Genomic DNA, 18,638 nt, shown 5'->3' with positions numbered 1-18,638 from the left:
CTCGTCGTTCTCCTATCAGTTCAATGGCCATCAGGTCCATGCATAAACTGCTGTCATTTGGTAGAAAACCAGTCATGTTGTTGGATGTGAGTGACAATGTGAACATTTTTCAGTAAATACATTTGTATTGCATTATTTCCTTTTTGTATTTATCAGATTTTTGTATGATGATCAGAAGGGTTTCTATTTCAGTGTTGAGCGTGTTTTTGTTCAAAGTATAGCAATGAAAGAAATGTAGTGTCATTATGATGACCACTAGATTGTACTGAAGATACAGGCTTTGGTGTATTTTTAGCAGTTATTTTGATACGGCCCTAAAATGTTGTGCAATGTTCAATGGATTCTGACAAAATCATTGTGGTCTTAGATGCATTAGTTAAAGTCAATATGTAACTATTTTGTCAAAGTGTAAGTAAAAATAGACATTATTTTTCACATGCAGATCTATTTTGTTGAATTATAGTTTTTGATCAAAAATAAAAAAATATTTTATATGAAAAAGCATTTCTCTTGTTCTTGATTGTCTTCTCAGTGAGTCATAAGATAATTATTTCATATTACAATGAAAAAACTATACAAAGCTGATTTCATGTGAACAAAATGTTCCTTTAGCATACACAAACACATTCATATTTGCAATATGTAAACTTGATATACTAAAAGGCTTAATGGCATACTATTAAAATTTCAATAAAGATTTATTTGTAGAAAGCTGTACGATTTTAACATTCATTATTTCACTTTGTCTCCTTTGTATGGTATTAAAACAAAGGTTTTTAAGGAGAACATCTAATTTACAGCACATCCTTTGTTTTGTGTGTGTCAAGCTCTCAGGAGTGGTAATGACAGGTCATGTCTGCTGCACTGCCTGGCTGTGCACCCTAGGGAATAAATCATCCTTTTGTCCTGAGCCCCTGTGCTCTGAGATAAGACACTTTTACGTCAACAGGGATCCAAAATCCTAAAATTGTCAATAAACCAGTTTTGGGGTGTGAACTGATTCAGTTCTGTTACAGGATTGTCCAATTTAAATAGAGATAAACCAGGATGCCATATGATCCAAGTGTCCATTGTTGGAAACACACAGCTACAGATTTAAATGGCAATCACCAGCCACTGAAAAGTGATTGTTCCAGATTTGAAAAAAGTTTGAATGATGGCACAAGCCACACCAAATTAAGGAAGCCTGTGTGCCAGATCCTGCCACGGCTTCAGAGGGGGAGCAGAAATTAAACTCTATTGTGTGGTAATTGCTGCGTGTAATCGCTCTGTTTAGAGCCACTGAAGCATGACCGCCCATAGCTGGACTCAAACTCCATCTGCATTAAGTATAAGACATCTACAGCTATGCAATAAATGTACTGTCTAACTGCTAATACACGACACATCTTATTAGCCTGCAGTTGATTTGGGTGGTAATATTTGGAATTGTGTTGTTTGTAGATGTTTAATGCCACTAACTGCACAAAATAAACAAATACATAGATAAGTATGTAGATTAATATCATATAGCTTAAGTATCAATAGTTTTTACACAGTAAATACACATGTGATAAGTGTTACAGGGGGCCTGTTGGGTTAGCAGAAGAGACCTGGCAGATAGATGAGGAGCCAAACACTTACATCCACGTTGAATGTTTGCATACCTAATTAACGTTTTCTGACAGTTGGCATGTCAAAAATGAATAGATGGCAGAGTCAAAAGTGCGTAATGGTAATGAGGCTAAGGCCATCAGTGACACTGCAATTACACTCTTCATTAATTCAGTCACAAGCTGCAAACAGTTGGTGGCCAAAAATATAATCGACATGAAATTAATTGATTTCCTCAATAGGAGCATGTTACTGGATGAGTTGTTAATCAATAGTGACAACAATGTGCTCAGCATGGAAGTAACTGAGAGGGAAAAACTAATTAAATATCTTTAAACTGCTGAAATATTTAGCCTTCCAACATGGCTGGATGTTTATTAGACATTTCTTTTATTATACATCTCCAGCAGATTAATAGGAGGGTGTGTGGTACCATAGAGATCCCCACTATAGAATGGAGTTCCTTATATTTGGCAAGGAATATTTTTTATAATTTCAGCTCTACTGCCAGTTTGAACATGGTCGTTAGTGAGAGAGAAAGGCAGGTGATTGCTACAAAAAATTTGACGTTTTGTTTTCTGGTGATTTCATTTCATTTTACCAACGCATTGCCTGTTGCCAACATGAAAATTATTATTTATTACAGGCACAGCCAAATCATAAAGATGAAATTAAATTAAATGAAATGGGCTAAGGACTAGATATGCAGTTTTACTGGTTAAAGGTTTAGATTATACCACTGACCAAAATAAGTTTAAATGTGAAGTACCTGGAGAAACATGTCCATGCAAAACAACACAAGTGCGTCAATGCGTTTTAACTGTCAATCTCAGCTGTCAATCTCAAGACTACAAAAGCTCCGGTAGAGGACCAGCAGCTCCTCCCTCAACAAAGCTGATGTCATCCACTCTTTATAATAATCTCCCAGCAAGTGATCAAAAGCTGCCTCCACTTCTCTGCTTCATTTCCCTCTCTGATCTAAACTACAGCAGTCCATACAGAGAAACACGGTTGTCTGACAGCATGAAGTGCCTAAACAATCGGGCTGACAGCCACCTGACCGGACAGGTGGAGTTGGACAGCATGGGCGACGGTGCCTGGGTAAACCAGGGCTTCTGTGGCTCTCCTCCGCCCCTGCCCCGAGCTGTCAGCACCATCTACAACCCGCAGCCCCTCTTCCAGGGCTCCATGGACAGCATATACAAACTGGACACCCCCAGCCCATTCCCACAGGAACCACCATCCACTGACCAAAGCCCGGTGAAGAAACGAAGAGGGTGTTGCTCTTTTATCAAAGGTAAGGACTCATACTCCATCCGCATGAAAGGTCTTTAAAAACACAGTCTCGACTTTGAATCATTTAGTATCATAATGACATAAACTGTTCTTACACTATTTTTCTGTAGGCTTCTGGGGCACGACATTGACTGAAAACACCTCAAACAACAGAGAACTGTTTGTCCGAACCACACTACGGGAGTTACTGGTCTATCTGGTGTTCCTGGTGGATATATGCCTCTGTAAGTATTCTACTTATATCAACCAAAATTTTACATTTGCAATATGAATGTCTATTCATATTCAAAAATGATGTTCAGTACACTGCTCAAACAATACTTGCAAGTAAGTCTACCTCCTCTTACATGCAGTTTCACAAGTGTTTTATACTCCTCAAATTTTTAAATCTAAAGATGTGACATCTACTTTCCTGGATTTAATATATATTATGAAACCTGTTGAAATGACGTGCAAGCATGAAAATTACTTCCAAGTACTTGTTCCAAGCATGTGTGCTTTTCACACATCAATGACCTTTAATGTGACAGAGGGGGTGGGAGGGTTGAAATGTCTCTGGGTTTGACAAACACTAAATGCATAATAGTGTACTTTCAATTAAGTGAATTTAATACTTTTTATTGGTGTTACTGTATTTATGTACCTTATGTCTATATCTGTAATAATGACTATATACTGACTCAGGATATTTCTATCAACTATTTGTTTTAGCAATGCTGATCACTTGTGGAAGTGCTACCCATTTGGCAGGATGTTACTGTATAGGGCACTTTGGTCTGTTGATTTACCATCGAAAGCTTCCCCCCTGCTTTATTCCAACCACAAATGCCCTCCCCATCCCTCGACCTGAAAGCCATTGTCCAGCTGAGCATTAGGAGTGAAAGGGACATGGGCACCGCTCTCTTGCCTTTTAGTGATAAGAGCATTTGGGCCTGTCCATTGTTGCTTTGTCTAGATTCGATTTACATTGTTTGATGAGGCCATTTGCGTCAGGCCAGCTTGCCTTCTCTTCAAACAAATTATGGCCTCTAATCTGGATCTATTCGACTGCAGTCACATAAACGCAACAAGTCTTCAATAAGGCCTTGCGTGTCTGCTTCTAAGTTGTTTTGTCTTGGACTGTTGAATGGATCAACATTTAGAGCTGAGCCTGAGCAAAGCCAGATTGGAATCAATGATCGGGAGTTAACAATGTGATCACATGTGATTGTGTGATTACACGACATCTATTATATCTGTCCGTCTTGTGAGAGTGATCCCTCCTGGGTGGGGTTTGGGTGGTTGGGGGTCTAAGGACAGAGGGTTTAATGCTGTATAGACTGTAATACCCCTACAGGCAAATTTGCGGTTTGTGATATTATGCTATATAAATAAAATTGACCTATGTTGTCTTTCAGTGACATACGGTATGACCAACTCGAGCACCTACTATTACACTAAAGCCATGACGGACCTGTTTGTGAACACAGCTGGTGCAACTGGGGTTAGTTTTCAATCCATTAGCACCATGGCCGACTTCTGGACCGTAAGTTTTCCTCAATATTCACCACAATGGGAAATGACAATACTAAATTTCCTCTGCATGCAATTCAATCTGCATCTACCCTCTCTTAATATGAACAGTACACCCAGGGCCCATTACTGGACGGCCTCTACTGGACTAAATGGTACAATAACCAGCCCCTGAACAGTGGAGACCAGTCCTTTATCTACTATGAGAACATGCTGCTGGGAGTCCCCAGAATGAGGCAGATCAAGATCATGAACAACTCATGCAAGGTCCACAACGACTTCAAAAATGAGATCATAGGATGTTTCGATGTTTACAGTGAGAAGAAGGAGGATGACCTTAGCTTCGGCCTCTTCAATGGCACTGCGTAAGCCACTCACTGTTTTAGCTTGCAGGGTTACTCTGGGTATACAGTTAGAGCAGAGAAGTACAGCAAAATGTTCTATTTCCTCTGCAGCTGGACCTACCACACGGAGAAAGAAATCAAAGGTTCCTCTCACTGGGGCTTGCTGACCACATACAGTGGAGCGGGATACTATCAAGACCTGAGTCGGACCAAAGAAGAGAGCACCATCATACTGACGGAACTGGTGGACAACCTGTGGCTTGACCGAGGAACCAGAGTAGCCTTCATCGACTTATCCACGTACAACGCAAACATCAACATGTTCTGTGTCATCAGGTAAACAGCACCATTGACAACTGACGACTTTACCAATTGGTTGGTAATCCGCTCACCATAGGCTGACCAAAGTTTTATCCACTTCTTTCAGGTTGGTGGTTGAATTCCCAGCGACCGGCGGAGCGATCCCTTCCTACCAGATAAGAACAGTCAAACTGATCCGCTACATCAGCCACTGGGATTACTTCATCCTCGGCTGCGAGATAGTCTTCTGTTTATTCATCCTCTATTATGTTGTAGAGGAGATTCTTGAGCTGCGAATCCACAAGTTCTCCTATTTCAAAAGCATCTGGAACATCCTGGATATTGTGATCATAATGGTAAGAAAATCTTATTTGATTCAAACATATCCTTTTATCTGATTCTGCTTGGGTTCAAGGAAGTAAAATTATTCTCCTTCCCAGCTCGCCATCGTCGCCATCGTATTCAATGTTTTCCGAACTGTCAAAGTGAACAAACTGCTTGGCAAACTGCTGGACGAACCTGGTATCTACGCTGATTTTGAATTTCTGGCCTTCTGGCAAACACAGTACAACAACATGAATGCAGTGAACTTGTTCTTTGCCTGGATCAAGGTAAAGTAATGACACCTTTCAGTCTGACACATTCAGGAAAATGATCTGGCTCTGGCGTCACCCCAAGACTGTGTTTTCCTCTTGTCCTTTAGATTTTCAAGTACATCAGTTTTAACAAGACCATGACCCAGCTGTCCTCCACACTAGGTCGATGTGCTAAAGATATCTTGGGCTTCGCCATCATGTTCTTCATTGTGTTCTTTGCCTATGCTCAACTTGGATATTTGCTCTTTGGGACAGAGGTTGAATCTTTCAGCACATTCGTCAAGTGCATGTAAGAGATGTCCACAGCAGCGCCTCAGCAGGAAATGTTTAAATAGGATGATTGAGAATTAATGAATGGATTCTTTTCTTTCTGCAGCTTCACACAGTTCAGGATTATTCTTGGAGACTTTGATTTCAATGCCATCGACCGTGCTAACAGAGTTCTTGGGCCAATCTACTTTGTCACATATGTGTTCTTTGTTTTCTTTGTTCTACTGGTAAGTCATTCTGCTTCACAACATGCTTGATGTTAAAATGAAAAAGATGAGCACTCTCATGATCCCTTTATGTATCTGTCCTTCAGAACATGTTTCTGGCCATCATAAATGACACATATTCTGAGGTTAAGGAGGAGCTCTCATCACAAAAAGATGACCTGCAGATTACTGACATCATCAAGCAGGTAAACGCAAACATCAGATTAATGTTAAAATGTATACATCTATAGAAGGTTTTACAAGAGTAACACATGTTCTCTTATAATTCAGAGCTACATGAAGACATTTACAAAGTTGAAACTTAAAAAGGAGAAAATAGCCGATGTTCAGAAAGCGCTACGATCTGGTTCTGGAGAAATTGAATTTAAGGACTTCAGAGAAACTTTGAAAGAGTAAGTGACTAAATATCAAAAAGAAGAGCAGATGCTAACCGTAGTATTAAATGTAACCCTCACCGCTCTGATGATCTCATAGGATGGGACATGCTGATCATGAAATTTCTGCAGCCTTTTCACGGTTTGACCGTGATGGGAACCAAATTCTAGACGAACACGAACAAGAGAGGATGAAAATCGAGCTGGAAGAAAAGAGGGTTTGTGTAAAACTCTGTTAGACTTGATTTACAAGATGAATGTGAAACCTTCATTCATTTTTTTAAAATTGTTTCTTTTTTTAGCTTGACAAGCAATACAATACAGAAGCAGCTGTGCTTTTATGATGGTTTCTCCAATTTTTTGGCAGGATGCTCTTTCTGCTGAACTCAACAATCTTGGACTGACTTATGGGAAAGAATTACTAGAAAAGCCTCCTGTAACATCTGATGAGCAAAAGAACCACTCCAGTCATACCTTTGTGGATCGGGAACAGTTTCTAAAGTGAGGAAAGGTTTTTACATTTAACCATTAAAACGTCAAACAAGAAAAATAAATTGCAGTGGACATTAACCAAAAACTGAATTACCTTTCTCTCACCACGAAAGACTGGCCAGACAGGTTCTCCTCCTTGAAAGCTCTGTGGCAGGAATCACATCCAGGATTGAGTTAATTATGGCAAAACTGGGATTACAAGACAAAGTTAAAAGGAACGAAACAGCAGGGAAACTGACTGTGAGCAATGATGATGTGAGTATGGAAATAGGTTAAAGATATTCTCAAAACTTGTTGTATGCTTTGTCTTTTCATTGAACACTAAACAGCTACAATGATTCACCTTACAAATATTAGGGATTATCACACTGAAAGGTATAGTGAAGCTATGTTCTTAAGTATTCCAGCAAATTAGACTAGACTTTCTTAGTTTTATTCTTATAAATACAAAATGTTACATTTTCGAATTCCCCCTATCCAGAGTGATGAAACTGCCTCAGATGGGAGCGTCCTGGTTTGTGTGGACAGAGGGACGAAGGGTGAGATGTCATCAAGGAGCCCAGCACTTTGCAACACCACGTACAACTGTCATCTGTAATTAACCTCTGAGAAGCAGCATCATGGGTTACCTGGAAGTCAGCTCACACATGAGACATGACCGAGTCACACACCCAATAATATTTTCTGCTTCACAACTTCCCAATGTTCAGAGGCTGTTCAAAAGGATTCTTCAGGTTGAAAAAAAACAATTAGACGGTCAGATCAATAATAAACTACTGACAGTATAAAATGGCAATACAACCTCAACACTTTGCTTCAGCTATTACGTTATAGCCACTCATTTTATGGAAATACGTAAATAGCGTATCCATACCTTTTTGAAATTCTTTGCTTACTAGGCGACTGCACTAGAGCTAACATAATAAACTGATTAAAGTTTAAGCTCAGAGATATACAATGTATGTTGTAGATGATACCTGAATGTAAATCTACATATAATTAGTGGTGTGTAATATACATTTATTTTAACAGTAGGTTAGAAAAATAAAGTTATGCAATATAATCCAGCGCATATGCCACCTAACTTCAAAGAGTATGCTTGCTTTGCTAGTCATTTCATGTTTATGAATGTTCAACTTCTATTATAGCTGCTCAGAAGATACCAGCCCCATTTGCACAGTTCAGTGAGATGTATCTACAAAATAATTTTTTTATCTTTATATGTAATGATTCAATAATTTTTCATCAACTTTTCCCACTTCCTGAGCTGCCAAAACTTCTTGTTGTAACAGAGCAAACAAGCGACCAAAGACAGTGTCTACAGTATTCACTGTATATTAAAGATCTACAGCCATTTATTAAAAATGAAAAAAAAAAAAACCCAAAACATTTCTATTAAATACAAAATAACTGGATATGGGATGTTTTATCCCAGTGGACTGGATGTTTTTTAAAATGTGTTTGTCATAGTTCAGGTTTCATACTTCCCAGCATTACTGCAAACAAAAAGGGGGTTGAGCAAATATATATGTATAGTAAATACATGCTATAAAACATTCAGATGGTTCAGACTTCTGAACCTCAGTTTAATAGTTAAACGTATAATAATGTTATTTACTGTGACTGGTAGAGTTGCTGAAAACACAATTTTACAATAATGTACGTCTTGTCAGAATTTCTGTTCTGAATTATGTGCCCAATAAATGTACTGAATGACAAGGTTCAAGGGTTTCTTTATTTGAAGTGACTTATTGAGTTTTTCCACTTATATGGAAAATTGATTTTATACTTTATTATTACAAATCACTTCTGTTGTTCAACTTAGATGTATTACTGTCATTAAAGCAACTTTCCATTACATTCAGGATTTTAAGCAACAAATATATTACATGTCATAAGCGTGCAGTTCAACATCACCTGCTTCCTGCAACTTTCTGAAAATGGCACACAAACTTAATAATGGAAAATCCACAGTGGAAAAGAATTTAGATTTGTAATGGAGCCTCTGTAAATAACAAAAAATTTGAATTTACTAAAACATCAATTAAGGCTTATTCATAAATTATATTATAATGATGGCATTTCATTTCATAATATTCTACCTACAGTATGTACATTATTTCTTAAGTTTCATGAAGGTCTGTGATCAAGGTTTCTATTTACACTCTCAGCCATGACCCTGTTTTGTTAGAAGAACACCACCCAGCCCTAATAAACAAACACAATATTATTAGTTTGTTGTGTAGTACAAAAGGAAAAGGAGAGTGATCTTACAAGTGTGTAATAGGAGTGTAATACACTGTACAGAATGGCACATATACAAGTAAAATCCAAATTCCAGAAAATCCAGACATCATTGCAAAATCCTCTTGTCACAACGTGCCAGTTATTTTTAAACAGCTACCCGGAATATATGGAAATATTCTGCTAATATTGAGAAAATATGCCCGCTGCCCTGACACACCAATGGTATATTTAGGAAACCTTACACTTTCCGTTGAATAAACATAAAATAAAATAATCCCAATTTATAGTTAGCCTCAAACATTAGACAATTTGTCTTTACAAAAATGGGTGCAACATTTTGAAATATCTAAATACACGATGCAATATGATTAGGGGCTGGTTTTGGTGCTAAATTAAGTCCAAGATTCTTCGCAAAAACACTCACAGACATTAAAAAGAAACTGAGGTTGTCAAGAGAGAGAAGGAAAAATCTCAAGATTCAATATTTTTCTAGGAAACCAGCCCCAGAATCAGCACAGTCAGTTTGGGGGTTAAATCATTTTTACAATATTTTCTTAGTGAGAATGTCTTATAGACCTTCCTCTGAGACACAGGATTACATATATTAGTCCAATCTAAGTTACATTAATGTGTAAACTAGTCCATCAAAAGTCTGCAAAGAACATGCTGATCACTCCAATACAAAACAGGAAAAACCTAATATATTTTGCTTTTAGAGCTGTGTAGGTGAAACTCTCTCTGTACACAAGATTTACCCTATGAGACACCATGCCCCGCATCAATCTAATTTAAAGCCATAATTGTTTATACAAATAGTTTTTTCACATATACTGAAAAGGTAAACTACTGTTACGGGGCCTATATTCACAAAGCATTTTTCATTCATATATCAAAGTAGGACTGAATTTCTAGCTATGAGCTGAAGCTTAGTCCAGACCAACTTTTAGCAGGTTGGCTCATTCTTGGTGACCAATCATACCTGCTTTATCTGTGCAACGCTGTCATTACTGTATGTCATTTTAAATACTGACCTATATGACAGGAATGACCTTAATGCATGGGGACTTCAGTGGAGTTTTGTCTTCTGTTGTATAAAATTACAGAAAAATGACAAGTAAATAAACATTTTAACAAGTCTGTTCTACTACTGAGAGCAGATATTTCTACAGTTTGATAATTCAAAAGGTCATAAAGTTTGAGATTTCCAAGGCTTATAATCCTTGTTATGTCCCAGTGAGCTTCTTGATTGCTTGTAGTAAGTGTGCTTTTAGCGCCACTACGCTAACTAACCAATATAATTACTAACGTAGCTGTTATGTGTCTATATGTACATTTAAACTCAGCAAAAAAAGAAATATCCCTTTTTCAGGACACTGTATTTTAAAGATAATTCTGTAAAAATCACTTAACAGATATTTATTGTAAAGGGTGTAAGCAATGTCTTTCATGTTTGTTCAATGAACCATAAACAATCAATGAACATGCACCTGTGGAATGGTCGTTAAGACACTAACAGCGTACAGACACGAGGCAATTAAGGTCACAGTTATAAAAACTTAGAACACTAAAGAGACCTTTCAAATGACTCTGAAAAACACGAAAAGATGCGCAGCGTCCCTGCTCATCTGCGTGAACGTGCCTTAGGCATGCTGCAAGGAGGCATTAGGACTGCTGATGTTGCCAGGGCAATGTGTGTGTACTGTGAGATGCCTAAGAAAGCACTAAAGTGAGACAGGAAGGACAGCTGATTGTTCTTGCAGTGGAAGACCACATTTGACAACACCTGCACAGGACCACATCAGATACTGATTGTTACTTTTGATTTTGACCCTCCCTTTGTTCAGGGACACATTTTTCCATTTCTGTTACTCGTATATCTGTGAACCTTTGTCCAGTTTATGTCTTAGTTGTTAAATCTTTTTATGTTCATACAAATATTAACACATGTTAAGTCTGCTGAAAATAAAAGCAGTTGTAGGTGAAAGGATGTTTGCTTTTTTTGCTGAGTATAGTTTAGGACTACACAAGCTTTTTTATGTGGTAGAAAGCGGCACTGGTGTCGTGCTGGAGCCAGGTGACGGGCAACATAATTAATGGCAGAAGCGAAAAGACTGAAGAGACTATGGAGGATGTTGAAGGAGGAAGCTAAGAGGAGAAAAATAATTCTTACATAATGTTGCTTTAAGATATCTGTTCAGTAAGCATGCAACACTGCAAATCCTCTTTGTCACATTCTGGGTAAGATTTTCAAAGGGTCGAACATTCAAATGGTTGGCAAGCCCTTTAACATCTACTTAAACAAAGACAGTTGGTTTGGCTTTACTTCAGAGGCCCAAGAGCACTTTTCCATAACAGAATTAGGAATTATCTTCAAATACATTTTTAAAAGGTTCTGAATGAAATGGACACTCCCCTTAAAACCATAATTATTAAACTGGTTGTTTAGGAACATCTATTTGCTACAAAGGCTTTGTGAATATGGCCCCTGCCCTTCTTCCACCACAGCAGCTGTCAAGATGAGTGCAGTGTGGTCTAAAAGAGTTGACAAAATCCCCTTGGTATTGCACTTAAGTTCACTGTGTTTGGTAGCCAGCCATGCTGAAGTTAGCCAGATTGGACATCACTGGACCAGGCGGGGCTGCAGCCTGGGCTGATGGAGATCCAAAGCCTCCCATCCAGGCCGGTGACTGGGACTGACTGCAAAGATGCCCCAAATATCAAGTTAGTGTGAATGTGGTCACTGCGTATAAAGATCAGCGGTGTTACTCAATAATAAATCAATGCTCCCCAGGCTGGAGGGAAAGATATCCGTTTTTTATCTTATAGAAAGTGTCAAGTTACCATCTTGATTTAGAGGTATTTAATGACAGGGGTCTGACAATATAGTAATACAAAAGTTTAATTGAATACATACTACAGAGTAAAACTCACTCTACTCCAAATCCTTGCTGATTCCACGTCTGGCTGTACATACTGTAGGAGGGAACTTGCCACCCATTGGTCACATACTGCCCATACTGCTGCTGTGGATTCCCATAGAGCTGGTTCCACTGCCCCCACTGACTGTACTCAACCTGAGCGACACCATCAGAGAGAAAAAAGTGAATAAATGTTTTAACTGTCCCATTAGATGCTAATCAGGAGCAAATGATATTACAAACAGAATATTACAGCAAGAAATGTAATCCTTTTGAAAAGTAAATTTTAGTCTCTGCAAACATATGTTGAGATTTGTAATAACATTTCTATTTCCATTTCATAATTTTGGCTAAAAAGACAGGACAAGATGTTCTCATGTCCTGTCATAGTTCTACACTCATCTCTAATAACAACATTTTTTATTTTATGTTATCAGTTTCGTTATCAGTGAGGTTTTCCCTACCTGCTGTGGATTTTTTGCCATGTCAGGAGATTCTTTGCCCCAAAAGCACTTCACTATGTGTCCTTCAATGGCTGTGCCATTTACTGAAACAATGGCATGGGCAGCACTTTCATGAGATGAAAACCTTAAAAAGGAGAAGAACAGCTTAGCAGGCAAATACATCAATCTGTATCAGACAGTATTAAAACTTTGAGCAGACTGATCACTCACAATAGCACTGATGTAAAGACAAACATAACAGAAAAGGCCACTGACACTGAGTCAAGTATTGACTGGCCTGTCACTGAGTCATGCAATATGCTGGTGTTGACATCTACAGGCCAAATACTGCAATGGACTGAGGCATCACCTGATGAAGGAGTAGCCTTTCTCTGGGAAAACTCTGATTTCCATTATTTGACCAAACGGTGAGAAGGTCTGTCGCATTAGGTGTTCTGAAAGAATTAAACAGCAAAAAGGTTAATCTGGTTAGTTCTTAGACTATTTGAGCAAAGTGTATGTATGGGCTATGTTTGGACTATTGTAGCGTGACTAAAGGTTGTAACAACGAATCTTTACAGAACTTGCCTGATAGTCCTAACTGGATCCCTCCACAGTACACGGTACAGTTCTGTGGACTGGACTGAGTCACTACGTCGTCAAACCTCAGCTGCTTTGAGCCATCTGAAATCAAAACAAATAACATTTGTAACGGAGTGATTCTACATTTATACACAGTGTTGATCAATCAAATAAATAAAAGTCTGGTATGGTAAGGTGATACCATTTTGTAAGCTTATTCGGCTGTCTTTGCTAAGAAAAAAGAACAGGGAATGCTTCTACTTATGAGCAAGAAGAACGCTGCTCGTAAGATGGGGGAGGAGGCTGAGCGAGCTTCTTGCTGGATATGGAGCAAGAGAGAGGAGGAAAGCTAGAAGCCAGGGGCGGATGGGCAGTGATTTGGCCACCACTGCCGACCCACCAACTGGAGAGTGTTGTGGTTAAGGGTCGAAACACTGTATGAAGATTGGGTATCAGCTGATGACATCCACTCCTGGCAGAAAGCTACATTTACCTAATGGGGTAACTGAGGAAAGCACCCAACAGGTGTAATTCTGCAATGTGATCATCATAACCATATTACTGATGATAAAAAAATACTGCATAAAAAAATAAATTAAAAAAAACTGTATCTAATTTAGTCAATATCCCCCTGTCTTCACTTTTCCTGGCTGATTGGACCTCTGCTCTGGGCATTTCATGAAGCCACTGGACTAAGAAGCTAATGTTTCTCGCCCTGTCACACAAAGAAATTAATGGGATGTTTGGTCTGACTGCGCCATGAGAAGAGCTCAAATCATCCAAAATAAGTTAAATCCCCTGTGCGGGTGTGCAGGGCCTTTAAAACTTACTGTCCTGGGCACTCTTTGGAGCAGGTGGTTTACGCGTTGCCCAGTTGGTCCTGATTTGGCGTCCTCCAAGCCACTGTCCCCCCATGTTAACAATGGCATTCTCTGCATCCTATAAAACCAAAATCAAAGACAGTTACCCCTCTGGATTTGATGAATCTATAAAGTTTATCGGTGACCATAATCAGTACTAAAAATATGCATTACTCTTTTTAATTTAAGTAATATTGAAACTACTGATGGTAAACAATAAACTATGTAATGTTAGATGATTAAAGTTGTTGTGACTATGGTTTCAACTATGATTCATTATATTTGAATTACAGTTAATGCATTAAAGTAGGATAATAAACAGAAAATAGAAATAACCTTCAGTCTGTGTTCTTGCACTGGAGCCTTACCAGTTTGTTGTAGAAGGACACAAATCCATACCCCTTTGATTTGCCTGTCGTCATGTCCTTCACAACACGCGCATCCCTGGAGGGAAACGTGAAAACAACTTCAGAGCACTTTCCAGTTTAAATGCTTCAAACTAAAAGGAACCACGCAAAACACACTGAACTGTGAATCCTCTACTCTGTCCTACATTAATGTACATTAGCTATCGTGACCTTGTACTGAGCACTGACTCGTAATATAACTTTAAAGCAACACTTGGGGAAAAAAAAAAAAAAACAACAACAAAAAAAAAAACAAGTACAAATACATGCATCCTACAATATTGTTTTTAAATAATGTCAGATGTATTAATGGATCCTTGACACTAGAGCACCACTCCTTGTTCAGTCTTCAACAGTAGGCTACTGATTTAAATTCACAAAAGGAACAGATTATATGGATTACCATGCATTGTTAAAATCTGCTGTTGGTGCTCTTCCTACAAATAGAAATACGTATAGAAAATATCAAAAGAGAAAAAAAGGAATTAAAAGGCATACATGGCCTGTTAACAGATTTCTTTATTTTTCCTGGTCAATTCTTTACCACCAATATGGAGTATGGAGTTTGGGGAGCTGCAAATTTTGAGAAATTGACATTTTCAGAAATTTTGGAAGAGGTCATTGCACTATAAACAACACTATGCAAATCAAAATGAGACAATTTAAACATAGATTTAGAGGAATACATTGAGTATCAGAATTTGTTAATCTAAGCTAGATCATGTTGACATATAGCATCTACAAATAAAGACATATGGAAAGAATGGAATAAATAGAGAAAAAAAACTACATCTGAGTCTCCAGAGTGCACAGTTCCTTGCTGTTAGCCTTCAAGCTCCTGTCCAATCCTATGAGCATTTCTGTAAAATAACCAAAGTGCTATTACTTTACTGAGACCCACAACTAAAAGCTGTTCAGGTTCACACACACAGCTTACATTTTGCTGACATACACTTTACTTACCACACCCTAAATATGCAAAGAAAAGCAAGAGTGAGCTAAAAGCGGACACTTCAGTCATAAAAACAGAGAGACACAACACACCAAGACCACAAGTAAGCAACTACAATAAAGCGCCTAACAACTTCAACTTCAGAAATGGTCTTGGTTAATCATAATTTAAATGAGGATTTTCCAATCTGTTATAAGTGTTTTTAAACACAAAGCAATACATATGATGGTTAAGAGTTTCAGTCCATTCTGATCATCACTTTCATGTGAAAATAAAATGATATTGGTCCATCATCAACTATGTTTACACGCATGGATGTAGTGTCTTTTTTTAAAAAAAAGAATACATCAAGATAAACAAAAATTAAGCTATTCTCCTAAACACTCTATTTTTTTTTTCTAAACATTGTGTCTCACAAGAGATAACTTGGGTTTTCACCTCTTGCATGCAAGAGAGGAGGGAGCTTGAAGTTCATGGATGACCACGATTTCACCTGATATCAACAATGTTTTTATCCCAAAACCAAAGAATGAATCTGAGATCAGACGTAACTTGTAAACTGTTGAGCAAAAACCTTTAGGGTGTCGACATTCTTTTTCACATTAAGGGTGAATTTCTAAATATTTTTTATATTTAGAATAATGTCAATATCCATGTTGTATGCATGTAAACATGGTCATAGATGGTCTTTTCAGAGTACAAGCTAACAGATGAGTACCTTAATATTTCAATGTAGCATACACATTATTGTACTGCACATAAAAATAAATACCCTTTATTGTGAAAACTTACGAAATTTTCCCAAAAGGTGCAAATGCAGCCTTGACATCATCAGTGGTGATCTCAGGGCTCAAATCACCCACAAAAACATGGAAGTGATCTAGAAACAAAAGACAAACAAAAGGAAAGACACTGTTTACCATTTTCTGGTAGACTTCGATTTCAGCAGATTAGAAAATCAATAGGTGAACACGTACTGGATGTGTCTTTCTTCAGGCTACTTGGAGTGGTGGCCCAATTTACTTTGACCTCCTGAAAGAAGGGAGTTCACAGAGAGCATTTAAAAGTATGGCAGCGAACTGAGAAATAGACATTTTCTACGCAAGGATCACAGGGGAGCTCAGAGCTGCCTAACCTTGCTTTTAATTTTAGACCAGACAAACTGTCCTACCTTTCCTAATATCTTCCTCCCGTTCATTGCTGCAAGGGCTGCAGCAGCATCTCTGTGTTCAAAGAACTCCACAAAGCAATAGGGGTCATTGCTTGTGTGCTGCAAGGGACAAGGTCAAACACAACCGTTCAAAAGGTTGATTCCACTATTTTGTAGACAACTGAGATGTAACTGCAACTCAAAAGCACGGTCCATTTGTTTGTATTCACATTTTAGTTTAGTTAATTCCCCAGCAGTGTGGGACCACAACTGAAATCACTGTGTTTAAGTTCTTCACAACTTTTAGATGAAAAGCAGTAGGTGGTCACCCTCTAGATGTGAATGATGGGGCAGGAGACATAAAACATAAGGAAAATAAAAAAAACATACTGTAAGATCATAAACCAACAACAAACAATGTTGGCTGCTTACCTCTGTGATCATTTTACAACTTTTGCAAGGCCCTATCTGGGTGAAGAGTTGCAGAATCAGAATTTCTGTTACATCCTTTGAGAGGTTCCCCACATACCTGGATGAGAAATAGGAGGTTCATCATGAGAAAACAGTTTACTCCAGGTAACGGGGAAGTGGCACAGATAGTGACAGTGAAAAACTGTCAGGCCGCTTATTTCGGTTAAAAACGTGTGGTTAGTAATGGCGAGTTATTGATGTGACGTTATTTACATTAGCTTAAAGCTAGCCCAACATTACCATTAATAACAACTAAACAATGTTAGACAGCTGCAGCCGTTAACGCTTACAGATTACACGCACTCATGAAATACGTATGGTTGTTAATTTTACCCTATGTTAAATGACCTGACGATAGTTAAACCATTAAATGTTTATGTTGTCCTGCAGTTTGCACCACGTTTGTGTAAACAGCGGGTAGCTAAGTTAGCCACCGGGTCGCTAACGATACCTACCGCTAACGTTACTGTTAAACACCTAAAATTACTTACAGGGTTTTGGGGTGACTTTCGTCGTCCATGGCCGATACCGACAGTCACCTGGGCAGAAAACGTTAGTTACTATGTAGTTAGCTAACGTTAAACGACTCCGATGTACGCTACTAACTACAACAAATAGCTAACTAGCTTAGAAGTTAGCTAACCGGGCGCTAGTGCATACGTCACGCTAGGAGCGAGCGCGTGGGTGCGTGCGCGTGAAGAGCCCCGGCGAGATCGGAGGTAACAGAAGCCACCATTTTTACAGTTTCAGCAGTGAAAATTATAATTATAATTATAAAGAATGGTTATGTTTCTGGAGGTGACTAATGAATTACTAATAACTACAAAAGCCCAAACAGCAAACACCGTCAGTAGTTACTTTATCACATTAGGCAAAGTCTGGAAGTATTTCAGTAAGATACTTTTATTTTGAAGTGGAATGGAGGGGTACGCTCGTTTTAATCACCGGTGGTCGACGGTTCAGGGAGTGTCTCGACCACCGGGGACCTTTCTGGAATCTGTGTTCAGATGTCAATGCTTCAGTGTGAGCATCTTTTGAATAACACGTTGTTTTTTTGATTAATAACTGTACAAACGGTGTATTAAAGTGTATCGAGTGCTGACTAATGAATCCAATAAAAGTAAATTGCTCTGATACCTATGTCTTGTAACACTATAATATACCACTGTCTGCCACTATGTCTTTTTGATAGTAGCGGGATAGTAGGGGGCGCCAAAGACAGACATTTTCCATTTCCCTCCTAGTATAGTGGCTTTAATGAGTTTTTGGCAGGTGCTTTTATTTTGAAGTAATTTTATTAAAGGGCCAAAAAGTATGGTTTCTCCTGTGTCATTATTAAATTATAAAGACAATGCCAATCAAAAAACCCTGAAAGTTTATCTTCACTCACTCTCCAACCAAGGAGTAGTGGTTCCAAGTTGTGTTTAGCAACACTGAGGTCTTTAATCCATAGGGGTCATGGCAGGACGGGTGGTAACCAGATACATATCCATTCAGTGCTGGTTGGTAGGCTTGCAGAAGTCAGAGATGGCCCTTGGTCATAGCAGACAAATGTTCTAGAAATATCAAAATAGTCACAGAATCAAGAATCTGATAATAATTTG

The 18,638-nt window shown here is 38.4% G+C and overlaps 2 protein-coding genes across 3 annotated transcripts; one reads left to right on the top strand and one right to left on the bottom strand.

Moving 5' to 3' along the window:
• Positions 1–2,565: 2,565 nt before the first annotated feature.
• On the top strand, positions 2,566–7,602 carry pkd2l1 (polycystic kidney disease 2-like 1). Its single transcript, XM_038717032.1, has 15 exons — positions 2,566–2,890; positions 3,000–3,113; positions 4,287–4,414; positions 4,513–4,766; positions 4,857–5,081; positions 5,173–5,401; positions 5,486–5,656; positions 5,749–5,930; positions 6,018–6,138; positions 6,225–6,323; positions 6,409–6,530; positions 6,613–6,730; positions 6,880–7,013; positions 7,118–7,259; positions 7,486–7,602. The coding sequence occupies exons 1-15, from the start codon at positions 2,617–2,619 to the stop codon at positions 7,600–7,602; spliced, it is 2,430 nt and encodes an 809-aa protein (XP_038572960.1). The 5' UTR covers positions 2,566–2,616.
• A 1,115-nt stretch (positions 7,603–8,717) lies between these two features.
• On the bottom strand, positions 8,718–17,785 carry tial1 (TIA1 cytotoxic granule-associated RNA binding protein-like 1). Of its 2 annotated transcripts, XM_038717029.1 has the most exons (12): positions 17,526–17,785; positions 16,996–17,092; positions 16,585–16,683; positions 16,391–16,445; positions 16,206–16,293; positions 14,423–14,498; positions 14,025–14,133; positions 13,201–13,296; positions 12,983–13,067; positions 12,634–12,757; positions 12,183–12,325; positions 8,718–11,948 (listed from the first exon to the last, which is right to left on the bottom strand). In XM_038717029.1, the coding sequence occupies exons 1-12, from the start codon at positions 17,552–17,554 to the stop codon at positions 11,825–11,827; spliced, it is 1,125 nt and encodes a 374-aa protein (XP_038572957.1). In that variant the 5' UTR covers positions 17,555–17,785; the 3' UTR covers positions 8,718–11,824. The 2 variants fall into 2 exon arrangements, with proteins under 2 accessions (XP_038572957.1, XP_038572959.1); XM_038717031.1 differs by lacking the exons at positions 16,206–16,293; positions 16,391–16,445; positions 16,585–16,683; positions 16,996–17,092; positions 17,526–17,785 and adding exons at positions 14,960–15,034; positions 15,252–15,304.
• Positions 17,786–18,638: the final 853 nt, after the last annotated feature.

This window comes from Micropterus salmoides, unplaced genomic scaffold (genome assembly GCF_014851395.1).
Source record: "Micropterus salmoides isolate LMB-PRFRI ecotype aquatic unplaced genomic scaffold, ASM1485139v1 Ms_hic_scaffold_130, whole genome shotgun sequence".
In the NCBI taxonomy this organism is placed as follows: domain Eukaryota; kingdom Metazoa; phylum Chordata; class Actinopteri; order Centrarchiformes; family Centrarchidae; genus Micropterus; species Micropterus salmoides.
This window is presented reverse-complemented; position numbering and strand designations above follow the sequence as displayed.

Bases quoted from the DNA above. Each gene is read 5' to 3' on its own strand.
- pkd2l1 (XM_038717032.1), top strand. From the start codon at position 2,617: ATGAAGTGCCTAAACAATCGGGCTGACAGCCACCTGACCGGACAGGTG. The intron at 5,657-5,748 runs GTAAAGTAATGA...CTTGTCCTTTAG, and splicing joins TGTTCTTTGCCTGGATCAAG to ATTTTCAAGTACATCAGTTT. The intron at 5,931-6,017 runs GTAAGAGATGTC...TTCTTTCTGCAG, and splicing joins AGCACATTCGTCAAGTGCAT to CTTCACACAGTTCAGGATTA.
- tial1 (XM_038717029.1), bottom strand. From the start codon at position 17,554: ATGGACGACGAAAGTCACCCCAAAACCCT. The intron at 17,093-17,525 runs GTAAGTAATTTT...TTTCTCATCCAG, and splicing joins GAAAGTCACCCCAAAACCCT to GTATGTGGGGAACCTCTCAA. The intron at 14,134-14,422 runs GTAAGGCTCCAG...TTGGTTTTATAG, and splicing joins TGTCCTTCTACAACAAACTG to GATGCAGAGAATGCCATTGT.